General features: G+C 40.6%; 1 protein-coding gene across 2 annotated transcripts in view; it reads left to right on the plus strand.

Moving 5' to 3' along the window:
- The window catches only part of fhod3a (formin homology 2 domain containing 3a), a 73,285-nt gene that overhangs the window by 36,046 nt on the left and 14,644 nt on the right, over nucleotides 1-22,595 (plus strand). For both annotated transcript variants that reach the window (XM_024257916.2, XM_024257917.2), the window contains exons 4-13: nucleotides 3,195-3,262; nucleotides 5,292-5,397; nucleotides 7,410-7,504; nucleotides 9,412-9,523; nucleotides 9,609-9,703; nucleotides 9,785-9,928; nucleotides 10,005-10,234; nucleotides 15,634-15,693; nucleotides 15,897-16,031; nucleotides 17,279-17,329. In XM_024257916.2, coding sequence (XP_024113684.1) covers nucleotides 3,195-3,262; nucleotides 5,292-5,397; nucleotides 7,410-7,504; nucleotides 9,412-9,523; nucleotides 9,609-9,703; nucleotides 9,785-9,928; nucleotides 10,005-10,234; nucleotides 15,634-15,693; nucleotides 15,897-16,031; nucleotides 17,279-17,329 — 1,096 coding nt within the window. The remainder of the gene's footprint in view (nucleotides 1-3,194; nucleotides 3,263-5,291; nucleotides 5,398-7,409; nucleotides 7,505-9,411; nucleotides 9,524-9,608; nucleotides 9,704-9,784; nucleotides 9,929-10,004; nucleotides 10,235-15,633; nucleotides 15,694-15,896; nucleotides 16,032-17,278; nucleotides 17,330-22,595) is intronic.

Consider the following 22,595-nt stretch of genomic DNA (forward strand, 5'->3'; position numbering starts at 1 on the left):
CAGCAGAGCTTTGGTAGCGTTGCTGTTGCAGCGCCTCTGGTGGCCCTAAATGAAAGCGGCTGCAGAGGCTCCTCAAGAGGCCACTTCGTTTCCAGGAACACGTCAGAGCAGGAACCAGATCCAGTCTGATCAAACTTTCCGTTTGGACACTTCCAACGTGTTCTAGAGCTTTATCTGACAGTTGACCCCCCCCACCCCCCATCACCACCATCAAAGCCTTCACTCAACAGCTGTATGGGTACGGAGCCAAATCAGGGCCATAAATATTTGAAACCCAAATGAAACATTTGGAAAAAAAATATATTGGTGTTTGGCCAAAAAAATGTTAAATGTTTTTGCTGTTCTAAAATAAACATAATTATTTTCAGCTTCAAATGTTCTGTTTTTTCACTTTCAACTCTTTTTTTCCGTTTTTGAATCTGACATTTTCAGTTTACAAACTTTTGGCCCCGTTGTGGCATGTTGGGGCGGGGCTAACAGGAAGGACCAATCAAAATCCTAATTATGACAGTGAATGCAACGAGACTGAAATTACCACCATCATCAATTTTGATTGGTCATTTATGTGAGCCCCGCCCCAATGTGTCACAATGGGGCCAAAAGCTTTGAAACTGACATTTTTAGACAAAGAAAAAGAGTTGAAAGTAAAAAAAAGTTTGGAAATTGAAATTTTGAGTTTTATGACCTAAAAAAAAATGAAGCTGAAAATAGTTAATTTCTCTTTTGATTAGCAAAAACTTTGGGAATTTCTTTTGGCCAAACACCAATATTTTTTGAAAATGTTTTATTTGGGTTCCTAATAATATTGCCCCCAAAATAGCTCCATATACGGGCGATGTGATGAACACATCGGTTTTTCAGGTTGGAGTTTTGTGCTGAGACACAGAGTCTGTCCTTCCTCATGGGTCTGACTCGGCCTGATGATGAAGGTCGCCCTGTTGTCCCCATCACTGCCTCTTAACCCCCCACCCCCCTCCCAGGGCCACAGAGAGGGACTCCAGTCTGGAGTTCTGCTCATGTCCACCAACAGACATCTGCTGATTTCTGTGACCCGGACACGTGTTCATGATGAAAACTATTGTTTTTTGGATTTTGTCTTCAATTTACCTTCATTATGTTGGGGACGGCCTTGATGAGAGCTGAGCGCTCAGCCGTTGGACCTGACTGGTCTCGGTGTCGTGACCTGAATACCTCGCCGTTGAAACCCCGCCAGCGGCTCGTTAACATTCCAGTTCGCCTCTAATCACGACCCAACGTGCACGTTTGCTCCCACTTGTGTGTGCGTTGGTCGTCACGCACGTGTTGATCTGTGAGGAGGCTGCTGCTGTCTCAGGGGGTGGAGCCTGTCATCCACTCCATCGCCTCTCAAACTCTCACTTAGGAATCTAATCTTTTTCTTGTAGATCTACAGACGTGTGGTTATGTTTTATGACATGTTTCAACCAACTGTGGTAGAAATGGCTCAGTTAAAGTCCCACTCGGTCATCTTCTGATCTATTCTCTGATCAGTCCCAGTGGTCTTTTCATCATGATGATTCTGATCTAACCCAAATCTAAAAAACTTCTCTGGTTTTTTGGGCCTTTCTCTCTACTGAACTTCCCGCATGGTGGGGGTGGGCAACTCCTCTGGGGCTGGGGGCTCTTTGGTTGGTGGGACCTTGTGCAGGGCTCCCTGGTGCTGCAGGAGGGCTGGGGCTCTCTGTGGTCCCCCCTGGTCTCTGTGATGGGGCCCCTGTGGGGGTCCTACTGGCGCTCGATTGGGGGGTTGATGTTGGGTTGGCCGGTGGTTGGATTCCCTTGCTATCCTGCCAGGTCTCTGGGGGGTCCTGACTACCGCTGCTGCTTCAGCGAGCGGCTTGGTGTAGGACGACCGGACATGCCCCCTCTTTTTACTTTCCATCATCAACCACAGTACAACATAAACACTTACCTGAGCTCAGGTGTCATCTCTACCTTTCTACAAATTGCATGCATGACAAAATGACACATGATTGACATGTTAGTTTGTTTGTATGTATATATGCATGTGTGTGTGTGTGTGAGCTGTAGTTGGGGTGCGTACGTGTTGACATGTTTGTGTGTGAAGGTTTTTGAACACCTTCACCTGTCAGTAGTACAGATAAACCTCCAGAAACTCGTTGATTTGTGTTTCTTCCTCCTCTTACTTCTTTATTCCTCCTCCAACCTCCTTAACCCTCATTTCCTCACCTATCTTCTGCAGCTTTATCCCCCATCTCTAATATCCCACTCCCTTCCTTTTTTTCCGTCCAATCCAACAAGAACTGTATCCAAATATAATTAGTATTAATGAAGTTTATCCTCAATACCAGGGTTTTTCCACCAGTGTGCCTGTTTGGATGAAAACAGAGCTGATCTCCTGGTGATAGAAAATGTTTTTATATCTGTGAAAATGAATAATTTCCCACGACACACCTGAAAATTATGATTGAAAACTATCACAACTTTATTACAACATTAAGGAAAAACAGCCACAACTTCCAACTTTTCTGCCTGAATTAATACAAAATATTGTCGTGAGAATGTGGAGGGACTGAACCACTGATTTACAGCACATGTGTCAAAGTCAAGGCCCGGGGGCCGGATCCGGCCCTCCGGGAAATTCTATCCAGCCCTCCAGATCATTTATGTTATTGCTATTAATGTTACCTTGCCCTTATTTCTAACTTGTATAATTTTGACAAAATGTGTTTTTATGGAGAGTAGAATATTGAAAGTTGTTTAAGGTTTAACTTGATTTATTCTGTTATGATTTTAAAGATTTAAAAATTGACACTCTGCTAGCTTTTTGGATTATTTGGGGATTTACTAAGATTTTTTAGGATATTTTGGAGTTTACCTAATATTTCAGCTTCATGTTAGCTGTACTGGTTAGTTTAGACTTTTTAAAAAAGTTTTTTTTTTTGGCTGTTTCAGAGTTAGACTAATATTTACATGCTTACTGTTTTGCCTAATTTAGGCTTTTTTCTGTTTTTTAGGCTATTTTGAAGTTTAGCTATTTTTTCAGCTACATGCTAGCTGTTTTGGCTAACCCGATGAAAGTTAAAGATTTTATGTTTAAGTGTCACCACCTCAAATGTTAAAGGGTTAAACACGCTTTTATAATGTCACTCTCAGTAAAAACATTGTTGGTTATTTTTGTCCATAAACAGAAAAATCCATGTTTGTCTTTGCAGAGAAACTCTATAACTCCAGTGGGCGGGACTTAAGGAGGGCGCTGTTCTCCTTGAAGCAGATTTTTCAGGTAACACACGTGGAGAGGGTTTTTGTATCTTCCTCAAAAACATTCCTCTTTTTTAGTTTTAGAAGAACCAGGAGAAAGGTCTGTGAGAATCCAGGGATGCAGAAATCCCAGGGGGTAATTGTGGTAGCTGCGTTCTCCTGTGATGACAGGGATCTCCATCAACGTGGCCTTTCTCCCTCTGCCTTTGTACTGAAGGACTCTGTGTTTGTGTAAATGTGTATGCAAATCCTGTAGTGAAGTCTGCTGCGTGAGGAGAACCTCTTCCTGTAAAACACAAAAGCTAAAGGTTCTCACGGACCAGAACAATCTTTCTCTGCTTTAGAAGGAAGCTGATTCATGTTCTCTGTTAAAGGAAATCTTCTCATCAAAGCATCAGATCAGTTAGAAACACTTCTGCTGACAAGTAATAGATGTTATCCTGCACACTACTGACACCAGCTGGTGGTATCATGAACTGCAGCTTCTGTTTAGTCATTTAAAGCTTTTGAAAGTTAAATTAATTATATTCTTCTTATTATATACTGAATTATAACTAATACAGCTGGATATAGCAGAGACCTTAACCTGTTCTTTTCATTATAATGATGCTGTTTTAGCCAAAATCTAAAACTCTGAGTCGTTTTCTAGGACATAGTTTCTGCAGAGCAGCAGGAGTTCATTGGAAATTCACCTCATTGTTGTGGTGTGGAAGTAAGCCTCCACTAATATCCACCATTTCTTGGTTTACACTCTCTCCCTCTACCTTACAGCCCCAAACTATCATTAGCGATGCAACAAAAACAGAGTGTAATGTAAGAACTATCCAGCCGTACAGAAACAGATTCCAGCTCAGACCAGGAAAACAAAGACGTTCATGGATCTATTTGTCTGTAAGTGGATGTATCGGAATGGGGCGGAGCAAGGAGCTTTTTTAACTTCATTTTTCATCTGCTCCTGATTCGCGATTTGAATAAAGAATCCCTCAGAAATACAGTTTTAATCTCAAGTTTCTTTTTTACGTCCTCCATCAAGAGCCTGTTTCAAACACCATTTTAATTAGAGTGGGTCTTTGAAAAAAAAAAGAAATTTACTTTTAAAATCAGAGGAACCTCAAAAACACATTTTTCTTAGTGTTAGTTCTGAGTCTTAGTGTAAGTTTAAAATGTAAAGCTTTTAGTCAGTGCATATTTTTCTTGAAATAGATTCTATCAATCCTGACAGAGTGAATGAAGGAAGTTATATTTCTGGGTGTCATCATTGACCAAAACTAGCAAAAACAACTCCTGTTTCACAGAAAGGTTAGTCAGCTGTGGATATCAAAGCGCTGGATTTACTCTACAACTCCTTGATTGTATCTAAATTACTGTATTGATATTTGGGGGAAAATATATTTAAGTCAAATCTTTATTCTACCAAAAGAGGCAATAAAAATGATCTCTGGCAGTAAAACAGAGATCTGTCCAATTCATTTTTCAGTAAATTAAAAAATACTGAAATTGAGATTGAGTTGATCAAAGTATTTTAAAATAAATGCATTAAAAACATCAGAGTTATCTGCTGATCAGTATAAAAAGAAGATCAAAGAATACTCAAACTATGTATAGTTTTAGAGGAGGTGATAATTTTCTGCTGAAATTAAGAACCTAAACAAAAGAACGAAGAGTTTCAGTTCAAAGAGTCAAGTTATAGAACAATCTCAAAGGATCAATTAGAGAAACCAAATCAGCTTCAAAAAACATGTTAAAAAACTGCATCAATAATACAATAAAGGAACCATGGAGCTTATTTCCAGGTACGACTTAGAAACGAGGATAGAAAGAACATCTGGAACGGCTTTTGAAGATCAAAACAGATTCATTCATCTGCTGAGCACGGCAATGGAGGGGTCATGATAAGGGCCTGTGCTCCTGCAGGGACTGCTCTTTAGACCTGTCAGTCAGCAGACATGAACTTGTCTTCCAGTTCTACAGAGCTGGAGGAGCTGCTGCTGCCTGGATGCTGAATGTTGAAAGATGTCTGTGTTCGTCACTGACTCCTGTGTTGACCTCAGGATGACAAAGATCTGGTCCACGAGTTTGTGATGGCTGAAGGTCTGACGTGTCTCATCAAGGTGGGAGCAGAAGCCGACCAGAACTATCAGAACTACATTCTGAGAGGTATGATCCGTTTGGCACATCTCTGGATCTTTTCTAAACTTTTCCATTATTGATATTTTTATGCCTAAATCTTTGTGTTTTTATTTGAAGACATCTGTTTTCACATTTGACAGGACACATTTCATGTGTGTTTATTCGGATGTATAGATGATGATTCATGGAACGGATCTTCAGCAGGATTTTATGCTGCGTCATGTTAGCTGTCTGGATCATGCACTGATGTTCTTCTGATATGATCCTCTGCCTGAGCTTTCTTGTTGCTGCAGCAGAAGAAGAGTCAGTCTTGAGGTTTGAGGGTAAATCAAAAGATTTATGATTGGAATCCTAAACCTTCTGATTCTTCATGCTGACGAGGACCTAAAGAGAGGAACATGTCAGATCCGTTATCTAACTCCTCTATCAGCTCCCTGTGTGTGTGATTCAGAAATGTGTTTATGATTCTGATTCAGAAGGTTTTGTGGTCTCGGATCAGGACTCTGCAGTCTCAGTTCCAAGGCGCAATGTTGAATTTTGAGGAAAGGATTTGAAGTTGACCTTATGGTCCACTAAAAGTGCTGACGATTAGTTGACTAATCGACTATTAAAATAGATGACGGCTAATTTAATAGTTGATTAGTTTTTACTTTATAAACTCAATCACACAAGGGGGCAAAATCCAAAACACACTTTAGGTCGCGAGTCAAACAGGATAAACATTTATTAAACACACTAAAACTACATTTTTAAAACTTAAAAAATTTTAAAAACATAATTATGAACTAGATATATTGTATTACCTGCGATAATGCTAGTGTGAATGCTGTAAGCTGAATTTGGCCGCTGAAGATGCTGAAATTGATAGTTAAAATCGCTAAAGCTGAAAACGCTGAAGCTAAAATATTAGCTAAATTCCAAATGAGCCTAAAGAAAAAATAAAAATAAAAAAACGTAGCCAAAAAAGGTTAGCCAAAAGAGCTTGCATGTAGTTGAAATATTATGTAAACTCCAAATAGCCTAAAAAAATCTTAGTAAATGCCAATTTTTAAAACTTTAAAACTATAACTTTTTAACATAATTATGAATATTAAAAAGGCAGGAATATTATTCCAGAATAAATCAAAATAAACCTTAAATAAGTTTCAATATTTTACTCTCCATAAAAATATATTTTGTCAAAATTAGTAGTAAAGTTGAACAAAGTTGTGAGCGTTCAGCTCCAAAAATGTTCTTTTTTCATTATTTGAGTCAGAGAGACCAAAACTTTATCTTTAGTGAAAAATAGTTCCTTGTTTCAGATGTCGACCTCATTAGAGAGATCAGGAATAAACTTTCCATCAAACTCATTTTGACAGGTAACATTTGTACACTTTATATGTAAAATTGATATTAAATTGTTACATCATCTTGAGGGGCGGGGCAACTGTCAAAATGAGTTTGATGGAAAGTATATTCCTGATCTCTCTCATTTGATTTAATCTAGTTTTGATACTAGAAACTAATGAAGGACAGAAGTTGCACGATTCATTTAAAGTTTAATAAACTATCATCTTTATTTTTAGTTAGCTTAAAGCTAATAATGGTTAAGATGTGTGCTTTACATCCAGTTTGCGCATGACCAGATTAGTCGACTAATCAGAAAAAATAATCTGTGATTAGTCGACTATTAAAATAATGGTTTGTGGCAGCACTATCCACTTATGTGGATAAGGTGACTAAGTTAGCTCTGGTGTCATTTAAGTTTGCTACGTTTACTAATGGTTGCTGTGCATTAACACAGTAAAAGTGAACAGTTTTATTTGTAATCACTGCTGTCATTACACTACCTACAAATGCTGGTGCTCCTGTGTGATGCTTCTATTTTGTAACCTACTTTGCATTTCTCAGATGCTTTGCTTTGCAAATCGCTGCAGAACAAGGAAAGGGGAGGAATGGCGTGTAACCAGGAGGAGCAGTCGACAGTTCGAGTCCTCCCTCCGCTGCAGTCGTGCATGCACAGGTTTAGTGTGATCCGTGTGCTCTCTCTCTGTCCTCAGCTCTGGGGCAGATTATGCTGTATGTGGACGGCATGAACGGAGTCATCAGCCACCCCGAGACCATCCAGTGGCTCTACACGCTGGTCGGCTCAAAGGTAGCGGCCAGCAAACACACTCCAGCACATGTCTACTCCTGTTTTTGTGAGGATAAAGTTTTGCCCTGGAAGCAGAGAGCAGACGTGCTGAAGAGTCACGCTGACCATAATCACTGCTCCCCTCACAGCAGCCGTCCATTAAAGCAGACCGCGTCAGAAATGTTAGCATTTACGGCACAACAGTTCCCACAGTTTGACAGAGAAAACTTTATTTATGTGACACGAACCAGCAACAAAACCCAGCTTTCCTCTGTCTCCTCTAGGATGAAAATGTTCCCTTCCCCACGATTGAGTCACAAACGCTTCAGTTTAAACCAAGAATTGTGGCGTCTTTACGCTCCATTGAAATGTGAATCCTGCAGGTTATGACGGTCTGCAGGCAGGATTCCCACTCTGTTCAACTTTTGATCGACAGTATTTACAAATCGTTCCCAGACGTTTTTTCATTATGAGGAAGTTTTAGCCTAAATCTATAAGCCTGTGTCGTTCTCTAGGACATAGTTTCTGCAGAACGGCAGGAGTTCATTAGAAATTCACCTCTGAGTTGTGGGCGGAACTATTGGCATGGAGCAGCCACGCCCCCCATTACCCATCAGTCTACACCCTCTCCCGCTAGGTTGCAGCCCCTCCCACCTCCAAGCTAACATTAGCAGAGGAACAAAAATGGTGAGCCAGATCAGAACTGTCCATCCGTACAGTTCTGATCCAGAAAAACAAAGACGCTCATGGATCTGTTAGTCTGCAGGTGGATGATCAGTCGGGTGGAGCAGTGAGACTGTGGCCACCATAAAAAAGGAATAGATACATTTACGAGAATAGTCGTGACATTGTAAGAAAAAAATATATAATCTTGACAAAAATAATCTCATACTTTTATAATAAACAAGTTACAGCTTAACAAGAAAAAAAAACATCATTCAAAAAAAATAAATAAAGTTGTTGTAATCCTCCATCCAGGTGACATGCTGATCAAATCCATCAAGCTGCCAGTCATTTATCACAGGAATCTATGTCCCATAATGCATTTGGACCTCTTCCACTTCAGCTGCTGATGATGTAAACGGTGCGTCCACAGGAAATCCACTCCGTGTGGGTCAAGAATCTTCTCTTGAAGAAACCCGGTTTCCTGTAAATACTTTTCAGTGTCCTTATACCTACCGTATGATAAGCATAACGCGTCCTGTATTTGTGAAACCAATGCAGAAAAAGCTGCTTACAACGCTCTCTATGTTTTTCAGACTGAGGCACATTTTTAGTTCTTTTTTTGTTGTTGTTGTTTATATTTTCTTAGTCTTTTGCTCAACGCATCTTTGACTTTATTCTAGAAAATTCTAGGTTTTTGAAATTCTGGTGTTAATATTGTACTTTTTTTACTTTTCTTTCTCATATTTTTACGTCTTATAAATTCTTGGTTTATGAAATGTAAAATTCTGACTTTAATATCACAAAATATCGACTTTTTTACTTGAAATTCTTCAATTTATACTTGTACATTTTTTATCTTTTTTCTAATTGTGATCAGAATTTATTGTTGTAAAACTTTTATCACAATTTTATTACTTTAATCTTGTAAATTATTTTAATTTTTTGGCAGTCATCATACAAACTGTTTCATTTTTTTCATTTGCTCTAATTCAACGTAATTTGAAAAAGAAATACTCAGAAATGCCCTTTTAATCTTCATGTTTCTTATAAATGTCCTCCATTATCAGAAACATGGCAGAAGAACACATTCAAAACATGATGTACTTCACTCTTTAAGCATGTCTTCCAGACTCATGTGGCCAGAGAACACAAGAACAGGCAAAACTGTTAATTAGTTCACAGATTCCTCCAGACATGCATGCACCTGCACAACTGCATGCATGTCTGTGTTCAGTGCAGACTGTCTGTGTTGGTGTCTGCAGTTTCGCCTGGTGGTGAAAACGGCTCTGAAGCTGCTGCTGGTGTTTGTGGAGTACTCTGAGTCCAACGCGCCGCTGCTCATCCAGGCCATCGCCTCCGTGGACACAAAGAGAGGTGAAGAACGCCAGACGTTTGCTCTGATGTTGACTCTGAAACTGTGGGAAACGACTTTCCTCTTTTTACCTGTGAATGCATCCAGGCTGCAAGCCGTGGTCGAACGCCATGGAGATCCTGCATGAGAAGGATGGGGTGGACACGGAGCTGCTGGTCTACGCCATGTCCCTCATCAACAAGGTGAGCGAACAAAGAAACAGTCACCTGTGCTAGTAGTGGTGTTGCTGCTTCATGACTCCATTCCACGCCGCACGGCTGCAGACTTTGGCGGCGCTGCCGGATCAGGACTCCTTCTACGACACGGTGGACGGCTTGGAGGAGCAAGGCATGGAGACGGTCACCCAGAGGCACTTGGGGAGGAGGGGCACCGACCTGGACCTGGTTGAGCAGCTGAACATTTATGAGGTTAGTGTTGAGGTCTGAGCTCGCTCCACGTCACAGAAGGTTATATCCTGACGGCGCCTTACATCCTCCGCCCCAGAACACCCTACGGCACGAAGATGGAGACGACAGCCAGCCTCCGCCTGCAGGACGCCGCGACCGCCAGCGGGCTAGCCTCGGGGGAGGGGACAAACATCCAGGCCTGGAGAGGAGGCGGAGCCGGCGGGCGTCTCTCGGTCGTTCTGGTCAAGCCTCCCCGTGCAGCCCGGCGTCTCCGAGAGCCGGCTTCCATCCCTTCAGCGGACACACGGTTGAAGACCTGAGTGAAAGGTGAGTCCAGCAGCAGAGTCTCCACATGACCAGCAGGGGGCGCTGGATCTGACACACTGCTGATTGCTGATCCAGATCAGTCTGGGGTTTCCTTCCTCCTGAGTTCAGACTGATTCTCCTCGTCCCTCATTTACCTGTGAAGGCTGCGCTGAAGCTCCCAGGTTCTTCCTATAAAGCAGCACACTCACTGCACTACTGTTGCACTTTTACACAAAACATTTAGCTTTTTTCTGTCCCGCTTTGTGCTTTTTATCCTTTCTGTGTCACATGATCAACCAGAGCTCCACGCTGCAGATGCTCTGAATCGATAGAACTCTGTTATTTGTCATTTTAGGTGAGACTTGTTTAAATCCTTCAAATATTTGTGCAAACATCATAAACCTAAATGGTATTTGTAGCTGATCCATTGAAGTTTTGGTGAGAAAACGAACACTTTTCTTCATCGTGATTCGCTGAAGGCTTCACTACAACTGTTGGCTTAGAGGCATTAAGTCCTTTTTTCAACTCTTTCTCCTTTTTTTCTCTTTAAATACTCACTTCAATGAAAACGTTTTTAACTTGAACGATTGGGTCAAAAAGCGTTTATTAATGCTAGGATATCAGCTCTGTGTTCCTCCAAACAGAACCAGGTTTCATACTGAGCAGTAAGAAGTATTAAAGACTGTTTTCTTATTTGATTTCTATTCAAAACACTTGAATAGGAGACTGTATAATGTTGATACAAACTACAGTTCCTCTTTTTTGACGTTTTCAGTTGGTGTGCTTCTTGTGTGTTTTACCAAAGTAAACGTAATCCTTGTTACAGGACCAGAGAACAGCTTAGCTTGGTTTTTAACGACATCGATGATCTCATTATCACGAGAAAACAAGTCTTTTCTGGCGATAACAGACCAAGTCCTGAGGGACACGCAGACCTTCCATCCTGCCCGTCTCATGAATCATTCTGTAACTGTGTAGACCGCCTGATCACCTCATCTGGTCACTCGTGAAGCTGATGACAACAGCCGCCTGCGCAGCTGCAGCCGGGCCCGCCCCATCAAATGAGGGATTTGGACGCTGTTCATGAAGAACATTTCAATAAGGAGAGAGCTTAGGGATAAAGTTTAATTTGTGAAACAAAATGTGCATGAGTTGTTCCATAGTCTTTTGGCGGTTTGGCTCTGGGCAGATGATGTCTATCCTGGTAGGATACGCTCGGACCATAGATAGATAAACCCCACAGACTAGACCAGAGGTCTCTAACCTTCAGCTCCAGAAGAGGGAAAAAAGGAAAATAAATAAATAAATAAATAATGGATAAATAAAATAGCATTTTTTTAAAGTAAGGATTACTTAATTATCATTTATTTGATTTAGATTAGTTAAATGTATAAATTGATGTCTGAGGTTCACATAGATGATAAACTCTGTAGGTTTTTACATCCTGTTGACCTGAAGACGTCTTGTTTGATCAACTCTACCTCCAGAATGAACAGATTTTATATGGAAAGAAAAACTTTGGTAAAAAGTTTGATCTTTTATGAGTTAAAAGCACATATTATCTTATGCTGAACAACATTTGTTACAAGCTGCACTGAAAGAACTCTGTTTGGCACAGAGCGTCTTTTATTTTGAAAATAAGTAAAAAAAAACATCACATTTAGAGAGATGTTAGGTTCTTTTTATATTTTTGCTTTTGTTTGTGCCAGAAAATAGACATAATTCATATTCATCATAAAAAACTGAAGGTCATGAATGCAAATCTAAATTTGTTGAAGGCTAAAGTAAGACTCTGCAGCTCCTTCTAGCAGCTCAAGCAGAAGGCTAACGTAAACAATTCAGTCAAGCTAGCTACATGTTTGTGATTCAGACTTTCAGGGTCAATAACTCTTTTAAAAACGATTTAAACTGATAGAAGGCGTCTCTATTGGTTTGTCGTAACACAAACAACAACCTATAAAGGCATTTCAACAGAAAGAGACAGAGTTTTTGTTTCTTTTAATGTGAAGCTCTTCGTGCTGCAGACAGACAGACGGCTAAACAGCAGCTGCTAACGGCTACATTTTTTTTTCATAACTTTATTGCAAACATCAGTTTCAATACAGAAAAATTGTGCAAAATAACCATGTGCATATATACAAACATTGTAAAAAATTAAACAAAAAATAAAATAACAAAATAAAGTAAAATCCCTGAGGTAGAAACAAACAAGAAACGTCATACAGTAAGTCAATTAAAGTAAGGTCAAAGAAATGGCAGTTTACATTTTTAATTTTTTTTATATTGAGAGCAAATTTCAAGACATTTCACAGCCTTTTGGTTTTTTGAAAAAAATATTGATTCATTATATAGTTTGGCCTCCACCAGAAACTGCTAACTGCTACATGCTAGCGCTGTGATTTAACTCTTAGGACCCGAGCTGTCCTTTGATATGCCTGTTTGATTTATCTGACAGAGAAATAAAAACTAAGGAAATTAATTTCTGTGGTAATAAAACCAAAATGTGATGTCTTAAGAACTTAAAAAATAAGTACATAATCTTAAAAATAACTAAATAAATAAAACTAATAAATTAAAACTAATAATGATATCAGCTATTCATGAACACTCATCAAATTTTATGCTAAAACAAAGTCATAATTTATTTTTAAGAATTTTAAATGAGGACAGGAATCACATTTGGTCAAAAATGTTCAATAGCTCTAAAGATGTTAAAGCTAAAGTCACTAAACTTTATCACATGACTAATTATCACTTATATAACAAGAAAATTGTATTTTTTCCTAGTTTATATTTGCTGTATATTTACTTGTTTATTAAAGCTACTTCACAGAAGTGTTTTATTTAAGTTTTTAATGATAAAAGAAGGTTATTAAAATATAAATAAGGGACAACACAAATCTGATCAAACTGACTACATTGATGTCATTTGAGTTAAAATAATTCATCTCCATCAGGCTGAACCCGGCAGACGTCAGTGTTTGGTGTCTTCATGTGTTCTTTGTTTCATTGGTCAGCTGTTTGAATCCTGCTCCTCTGACACTCGGTGGTTTTCCCGCTCTCAGCTCCATCCTCAGGCGTGGTTCTGGTCTCCGCCTGTGCTCCTCCTGCACCTCCTTCTTTCCATGTGCATGCTACTCATATGTATCGCTTCATCTCTCCCTCCATCCATCTGTGCATGACCCCCACCTCCATAGAGAGGAGGAGGAGGAGACTCCTGTGACTGAGTCAGACTCGGATGAGGGGGCTCATCAGATCACCTCCAGGTATCTGAGGGCGGTGTAGCTACGATGTGTGTCTGCTGTTCCTGTCATGTTAGTTTGTGGTCCGGGGGGGATTACTTCTCTGTCAGTGACCCGTCTGTGTTTGTAGCCCCCCCAGACCCCCTCCACCCACCGCTCACAGAACCTCCAGGAAGGAGGGTGAGCAGAGGATCAGGGCCCCAGCAGCCCCCCCCTGCAGCCCCCCACCTCCCCGCTCCCTGCTGTCCACCCTGCTGGCCCGGAAGCGCTCCATCGTCACTGTTCCAGCTACCACGGAGGTCAGCCCGCCCCTGCGTGGCAGCTCCCGCCCCTCCCCGGACCGCCTGCCCTACCTCCCCCAGTCCCCCTTCCACCTGTTCTCATACGATCTTGAGGAGCAGCCGCCAGCTTCAGCTGAAGTCACACGCAACAAGGAGCCAACATCTCCAAGGTCAGACGGACGTCCAGGCTCTGAGGAAACGTCTGAGTTCTTCTTGACTTTCTGCTTCCCACTTCTCCTGTTTTGAGCGTTTTTCTTCTCACCTCCTGCCTGGATGTGTCACTTTTTCACCTCCTCTTTTCTTCACCGGCTTCTCACCTCGAGTCTGTCGACACTTTGTCTTCACCTGCTCTGCGTTCACAGATCCTCCGCCCACATCACACTCCTGCGACTCCTCTGAGTCTGAGCACAAAGGTCTTCCTCACATCCTCTCCTCCTTAGCATCCTTTATAGTCTGTTTTTAAATGTTCCCTCCTTTTGTTCTTTGTGAAGTCCTCCTGAATGTTTCTCTGAGATTCATCTCTAAATGCTCTTATGTGATCAAACTGGAATCCATTTTTAAGGTTCTTCAGAGTGAACAAGAACATTTATAATCAGACATGATCTAAAGGGATTCTCCTGTAGCTTCAACATGTCCACAGATCCTTCATGAGTTACACAATAAAATATTTATGTTAGCAGGAAAAAGCTCCTCCAGTATTGGCTGCATGCAGGACTGCTGAATGGAAAACAGGGTTCGATTCCCGGGAGGCGGGATCAGCATTGTGTGATTGCTTAGTCAGCATTCACTTTACAGTGATGCTCCTGCTCCTTTCTGTACGTTTTTCTGCTCGTAAAAACTCAACCACACCTTCAGTGATTTTATCAAAACGTTCAGCTCGTTCAGGACATTACTGCTTGTATTTTTAGTATTTATAAACTTTATAGTTTTTGAAATATTGAGGAAAATATGCCTCATAGGAAATGAATGAGAAAGTCTACAAATTTAAACATTTAAGTTGATTATCAACAAGCCTTTAAACATATTCATGGGCTATGTTTTAATCTTTTAGAGTCATTAAAAAATGTAGAGTTTAGCTTCTATTTTAGCAACAAGCTAACGTTTTTGGCTAATTTGTCATCCACTGAGGTTCTTTTGGGCTAATTTGAAGCTAGCTCATTTTTAATCAATTACAGTAATTAGTGTCACCATTTACTGTAGTCCCTTCATGCTACTGCCTAACTATGCAGCCATAAAGGGCCGAGGTCTGGGTCTTCCTGTGCCGGTCCCCAGCCCAGACAAAATACAGGGTTGTGTCAGGAACTATCCGGCATAAACACAAAAACTGTTGGCAAAACTGAAGGAGCGGATCAGTGGTTGCTGCTACGCTGTGGCGACCCCTGAAGGAATACGCAGAAAGGTGAACAACTTTTTAACAACATAACCGCTAGTGTTAGGTTGGGGGGGTGAGGGGCTGCAAGCTAGCAGCAGTGAGTGTAAACAGAGAGCTCTCGGTAACGGGGAGGGGAAAGGGGGCGGGTTTGCTTCATGCCAACAGGCCCGCCCAAAATTCAGAGGTGAATTTCTAATGAACTGCTGCCGCTCTGCAGAAACTATGTCCTAGAAAACCACAGATTTTTTTCACTTCAGTTAAGTTTAGTTAAGTTGAGACCACTGGGAACGCTTTGACAACAAGATGATCGGAGTGGGACCTTTAGCAAAAGCTCTTCTCAGATTTACTGAGAGGACAAACACCTTGTCTGGAACTTACCAGAATAAATGCCACACATGGTTTGTAATGAGGATCCTCCTGTTACGTAACGGGGGGACCTCACTCGATTCACACCATGCTGGACGCGGTGTCATGTAACCTCTGGGTCTCCTCAGCAGCTTCTCTCATTGGTCTAATCTTCTGCAGGAACGGAGATCCTGCGTCTCACACCTCGTTCAGCTCACCAAGCACGCCCACCAGCTCCAGGTAAGAGGACGCTCTGTTCTGCAAACACACTCACGCTGTTCTGGGGATCATTCTGGGGCCATAAAAATGGAAAGTGTCTGTTCTTTGCCTTAACAAACAGAAAGCCCCTCTGAAGCATTCCTGATGCTGAATCACAACAGCTCTGTGAAGCAGAACATGAAATGAAGAAAAAGCCTTCTATCTGCTCTACTTTGATGTTGCAGACCGGCTTTGGGCGGACTCCTGTCATCTTCCTACCGGCAGCACCAAGAATCTCTGGCTGCTGAGCGAGAGCGCCGCCGTGTGGAGCGAGAAGAGAGGCTGCTGAGGATAGAAAGAGAGGAGAGAAACAAGCACAGGTGGAGTCTGGCTCAGTGCAGGTTCAACACAATGCTGCTCTAAAGCTTCAAAAGGTTTCTTCATCTGGATTCAAACACAGAGTCTAGGAATCCTTTAGCTGCATTTGTTACGCGTCATGACGAAGTTCTTGATCTATCTGCGTCGTCTGCAACAAGAATAGAGCTAAGGATCGTTACTGCTGATCCACTTCCATTCATCAATCAGATCAACAGTTCACATTTCAGAGTAAAAACTACATGTGTGAAGTGTGTTTTCACTACACTCTACTATTTATAAAGCTTGTAATTCAGCAATCCTGGACGTCACTAATATTTGTACTTGAATTATTGCAAACAGATTGCAAATATCTTAGTATTCTAATACTTATTACATAAAAAACACTTTACTTTATCTGACACTGAAACATACTTTTTCTTGCAACATCAAATATTCACTGGTTAAGAAACTGCTTTGTGGCAAATAGAGTTTCAGACCAATTCTGGTTTACGAACTGATGTGAGAAAAATAATGCAAACAAACAGCTGAGTCTCTGTCTGTGAATAATAAACTGCATCCACTGCTGCCTGTTATTACATCCTTTGAAAAGACAGAGAAAAAGATGCCGTCATCAAGCTAAAACACTTTTTAGGCATCTTGATGAATTCCACATGAAACAACCACCGTGCTGCTGTACTGCCCCCATGTGGCTTGTTTGTTTGACAATAGATTGAGTTTTCTAGACATGAAACTTTATAATTTCAAATGTTTTGTTGTGTAGTTGACTAATGTTTCTTAGATATTAAGCTTTCAACCGTTTTTATTATCAATATAGTTAATAATTTCAATATATTTTATGTAAGAAACAGAAATCATGACTTTTTTTTAAAGTGCAGAGTTTAGTAAGGAAGTAAACTATGAGTCACTTTTAAGAGAAACTAAGACTAAATTTAAACCTTAAGTCAGCCACGCCTTTGCATAAAACTCAATATTATGTTTACAAGCTCATTTAAAAAACTCAACTGCTTCACTTTCTAAAGTAGTTTCTTCTTTTTCCACTTTAAAAAAGTAGAGTTGTAAAGTCAAACTCTGTCATGGTCGTGCTTTTGTTTTTCATTTGTTTCCAGACTGTTGATGAGCTCTGGAAGGAACAAACAACTGTTTTTCTGTTGCTTCTTGTGTGCCCCATTCCTCCTGGCAGGTGGACAGGTGAGCACGCTGGTGCACAGCAGATTGTTATGGTGAACCTTTTTCTGTTTGTGTCTCACAGCCGCGACTATGTGGATAAAATGGAGGAGGCCAGACTGGCGCGAGAGGAGAGGTGAGTGTGTTTCCCGCCGGGAGCGCCGAGGAGCCGCTGCCAATAGTAATTGTTTTCATGTTGAAGCGGCGCTCAGCTGCCAGGGGCTTTGTGGGATGGGGGGTCTGATCGGATTTTCTCCTCTCTTAAGGATCTGGGCTTCAGCGTCTTCTTGCAGCCAAGACTGATAGTTTTGGCAACATGCCATGAGAAAATCCAGTTCTGGGCTGTCTGAATGCATGTAAATGCATCTGAAGCATGTGCACTCCCCAATATTCATGAGGCTGTACTAAAGGGAATCAAAGGAAGCAGGGCGTTCTGTGAGGTCATGTTCACTTTAGAGCAGGGGTCCCCAAACTTTTTCTTGTGAGGCCAAATAACTCTTTTCTCTGATGGAGGGGCCGGGTCGGTTTGAAGGCCAACAGAAGAGGTGTAAAAATCACAGGGTGTGTCTAAACGTACACATTGAACGTTTTCCAGATTATTAACCCTTATTAATAAAGTCTGATCGCGTGGCCAGACTGAGGAAAAAAAAATGCTAGCTGTTTTGTCAAAATTCCACTTTTTTAAGTTCTTCAGGCAGATTTGGAGTTTAGCTAACATTTTAGCATAACAGTCAAAATTACACCTTTTTTTGTTTCTAGAGATTTTTTATCTGTATGTTAAAGTGACTAGAGAAATGACCCATTCGGACAAGATTTTAAGCTATTTGTTTTTAATATAACTATGCCATGTTTAGTAGCGGTGTGTATTGGTAAGAATCTGGCGATACGATAGGTATGTGTCTTACGATATGATACATATCACAATACATCCCAGGTTTCTGCACAAACAATTTTTCACTTTTCAATACCCATCCCAAGTAATAAGTACTGGTATTACATGTCTCGTAACAACAAAAACCGCGTGGCTGACTGAACTTTTAATATAAGCTGGTTCTTGCTAAATCTTAAATAATTAATTAAATAAAATCTTTTTTCTTTTTTTACGTTTTGATGCAGGTCTTGATCTTATGGCCAGGCTGAGGAAGAAAAAAAACAATAATTCGTCTGTTACCGTTCAGGGGGCCGGGCCGTAGCTTGGAGACCCCTGCTTTAGGGCTAATCATGCTCAGTCCATTCATCCGGTTAGCTGAGGCAGCAAAAGGAAAACAGTGAGCATCACATTCACTTCTGCCTCTTTTTTTTGGGGCCGTGGCTCTTTGATTCTTATTTACTATTAAGAAAAAAGGGTGCACTATTCAAAGAAGTCAAGTTGGTTCATTAAAAAATGGGTGGATTTTTTAGCTGCCACATTTTGGGCTGCAGGACCTTCTTCACGTGCTCACAAGCTTTTGCGTTTTTACCTGTTATCACACTTTTGGTTTGGTATCCAATAAATCTGTGCTGAGATAATAACCCCTGACACAGACACACAACTGGGACACAACTCACAGTCCTCATGCTACAGAAACACAACCGTTTACAGAATGAATGAAATGGAGTGTTGGTTAGGTTTCAATGATTCCATTTTAGCATAATAACTTCTTACAGTTAGATACATGTAGTTTGGGGAAAAAATAGAGCAAAGTTGTTCAAGCCACACAGGTGATCTGTGCAATTTATCAATTCAAGTATTATATAAATAGCACCTTTAAAAGCAGGACCAAGCAAAGTGCTGGACAGAAAATAAAATGTGAGTAAAATCATGAAACAAATACAAAAGATAAACAGTAAAATCCTTGAAACAATAAAAAGAGTTAAACAGTAAAAGCAATAAAACCATAAAAAAATGAAATAAGAAGGTGGGAGACCGCTCAGTGAACTTGTAGAGAGAAAATGGTCATGCAGATTGTTCCTATGGGCATGCTGCGGGCGACAGGTGGTAGTGAACACTTATACAACTGATATGCTGTACATGTGACACATGTGCTCCTAGCAACAGTGTGTAGTTTGTGTGGAAATGATGTCCTACAGGCACGTTGTGCACGTTCAGTAAGGAGTACTCACTCCTCACTGACGAGAGTGGTGAAAGGACACCAAACGACAGCATCACCTGAGTGAGGGTCACTTACATTACCCTTACAAATACTTCAGGATACTACATGCACAACAATGGTACGATCCGTTTTTATGACGTCCATTGAGGTGGTCGTACGAGCCTCAGTAAGACACACCTGTGCTCCCTTCAGGTGACCGTCCACGGACCCGGTCAACCCCAAACCCACAGCACCCGAATGGGTCATGTGGGTAAGGGATTAAAAGGATGCCGTATCGACTCTTTTTGTCTTTTCGGGTTCACTTTGAAAGAATTACTCCCACCAACGACTCACATGGCAGCAGAAAGACTCACAAGGTTCCTTCAAGTGTTTTCAGCTAAGCTAAAATGTTATGCTAACGTTTGCTTAGCAACTAAAGCTGTGTTGCTGAAAAATAAAATAATGTTAGGGTTGTCAACTGCTTTGTTTTTTTGCTAAGAATAGAAAACCAGTTTTAGTGTGAAAAATTGTGTTCCAACAGCTTTTGTTCCATCTACAGAGAAGGAGAGAGTTTTTCTAGTTTAAAAGGGACTTTGCTAACCTGTCAAATGTGAAAATGCCTCACTTTCTAGGTTATTTCCATGAAGATTTCATTTTCATCTACTAAACCATGCGTCTGCTCAGGTCATTTCGGACCGTATCCGATCCACAACCACTGCGGTGTTTGAAGTCCACCGGCTGCTTTAGGTCACAAGCTTTTACTGGAGCTGCCACAGCGGAGGACTGGAGATCTGCCTCAAAGGCTGGAGAGTTCTCTTCTTGTTTCTGTTACTCTGATGCTTCCATGTCTCCCGCTCTTTTTTCCAGTTCAAACCCCAAAATGAGGAATTTCAAGAGGGGAGTTTTAATTGAAGGCTTAGAGCTTTTCTGACAAGATGTTGAGCAGTTTATACAGAAAACTCTCAGCAAAAAACAAGTCTACAAACATACTGAGTCCATGACAAAAGTGAGGCAGTATACTTGAAGTTTACTTTTATATACCGTACTATGTATATTGTAAAAACTTAAAATGCTCCAATTTAATCTGAAGAAGTTTTAGTTGGGATCCTTCCACCACTCGTGGTCTATAGTTGCGAGGTCAGACTCGGGGCCTCGAGGGCCGGTCTCCTGCTGGGCTTCTATAAACCCTGCCTTATCTGCTGCTGATTACCTGGATCAGGTGTTTTTGGCCAATAAGGAGCTTCAATGGCAGGTTGGTTAGAAAACATGTAGAACACCAGCCCTCGAGGCCTGGATTTGGACACCCTGGTCTTACTATGTTCAAGTGTACCTAATGAAATACTTCAAGTTGTACTACTCTTTGCTAAGTTAAGTGGGTTTTTTTCAGATCAGAAGTGGGTTTGTGTAACAAAGTTCACAAAGGTTTAGTGTAAATGTGAATTATCTTGGTACCGCCCCTTTCTCAACAGGAACTGGAGATGCTTTTAGGAGTCAAAACATTTAACTGGGAAATCTGGGTTTGATGTACAAGACTAAGTAAATCCTCACTAAACCCACGTTGATTTCTTGGTCTTTGGCTTGGCAGTGACATTATCTTCTCATGATTTAGCATTCTTCACTCAACATCTTTTTAATCATAGTTTTGTTTGGATGTAAAGTTTGGTTTCATTCATATTATTTTGTTTTTGTACCTTTCTTTTTTAGAAATGTATGAATATTATTGGTGATTATTGTCTGTTTATTGTAAAACAATATGGAGTAGGGCGATTAGTCGACTAATCAACTAATTCAATAGTCGATTAGTCGTTACTTTATATTATATGGAGTCAGTGTAGTAAAGTTGAACAAAGTTGTGAGCGTTCAGAACCAAGAACTCAATCACACTTGCAGCGATTTCATCAGTCTTAGTACCTAAACGTTTAGCTCGTTCAGGACATTACTGCTTGTATTTTTTTTAATTTATAAACTTTATAAAATTTAGAGTTCAGCTCGTATTTAAGCAATACACTAAATATTTTTGCAAAATTGGCATTTTTAAGGGATGTTTAAGCAATTTTAATACAAATTGTTCAGAAATTTAGGTCAACTTCAGCGCTCTGTCATAGTTCTTTAACATCATTTCCAGTCTTTTACCAAATGTAACATTTTGCAAATAGTTTTTGCATTTTTAGTAAATCCCTGCAGCAATACAAGTCGATTGTGTCGCCATTTTCAGCAAAAAGCATTTACACTAGTATTATTGCAGGTAATTCAACTTTTCTAGTTTACCGTAATCTTGAAACTAATGAAGGACAGAAGCTGCACAATTCATCAAAAGTTTAATAAACTATCGTCTTCATTGTCTTTATTTTGAGTTAGTTTAAAGTTAATGATGGTTAAGATGCGTGGTTTACATCCAGTTTGTGCATGACTTCATTAAAGTAATGGTTTGTGGCAGCACTAGTTCACATGTAGTACCCATAGTGTGCAAATCCCTGATTGTTTTTCTTAATCTTACTGGAGATTAATGAAGTATTTTTGGATTTAAATGAATTGAGTTAGTAAAGTTGAATGAGATTTACAGTCAAAATCTGTATGTTTAGTGACTAAATCAAATGAGTAAAAAAATGTCCCAGCAGTTTTTATGTTTACTCACTTCCATTACAGTAAAACACCATTGGAAGTTTGATTTTTGCTGTTGCTGTCCTCCCTTCTGTAATCTCGTTATGTTTGATTGGATTGAATGGTTTTGATGAGGCTGCTCACTCAGTAAACCTGAGGACTGATAGCAGGTTTTGCATACAGAAGCTGCTCATCAGAGTCTGGCTTTGTGCCACACATCTTTTTATTCTGCATGTGTAAGGACGTGGGCTGGGCAGACTTGGCTCAAACGCTCCAGTTTGCTTTTCACTCCATGTAGATGAACCCCAACAAACGCGTGTGTGTTGGTGTGTGTTTCCTTGAGAGCCCTGAAGTGGCTTGATCCTAACCAAGTCTGAACAGAAGCTCCACTCATTTGCAGTTTGGTGGGAAAGAGGAGGGCTTTGAGGACGGAGGCGAGCTGAATCAGTGGCCCAGTCTCTGTGCTGAACGGCAGGTTGAATGGATTGCTGGATTAACGAGAAGGGAGCGAGGAAGGCCAAGGGGAAAGGAAGCTGATGGGCAAACATCTTGAACAGGTTTAGTCTGAATAACTTCTAATCTGTTGCCTTTCAACAACCAAACCAACATGAGCTTTCCCTGATTTCTACTTTCGTCTCTCCTGCTGCTCTCCTTGTAAATCAGACTTCTCTGGTCTAAATTGTTGGTATTGGATGCTTGAACTGATGTTTTGACCTGGTCAATCAGGTG

The sequence above is a fragment of the Oryzias melastigma genome, linkage group LG11, assembly GCF_002922805.2.
Source record: "Oryzias melastigma strain HK-1 linkage group LG11, ASM292280v2, whole genome shotgun sequence".
Taxonomy (NCBI): Eukaryota; Metazoa; Chordata; class Actinopteri; order Beloniformes; family Adrianichthyidae; genus Oryzias; species Oryzias melastigma.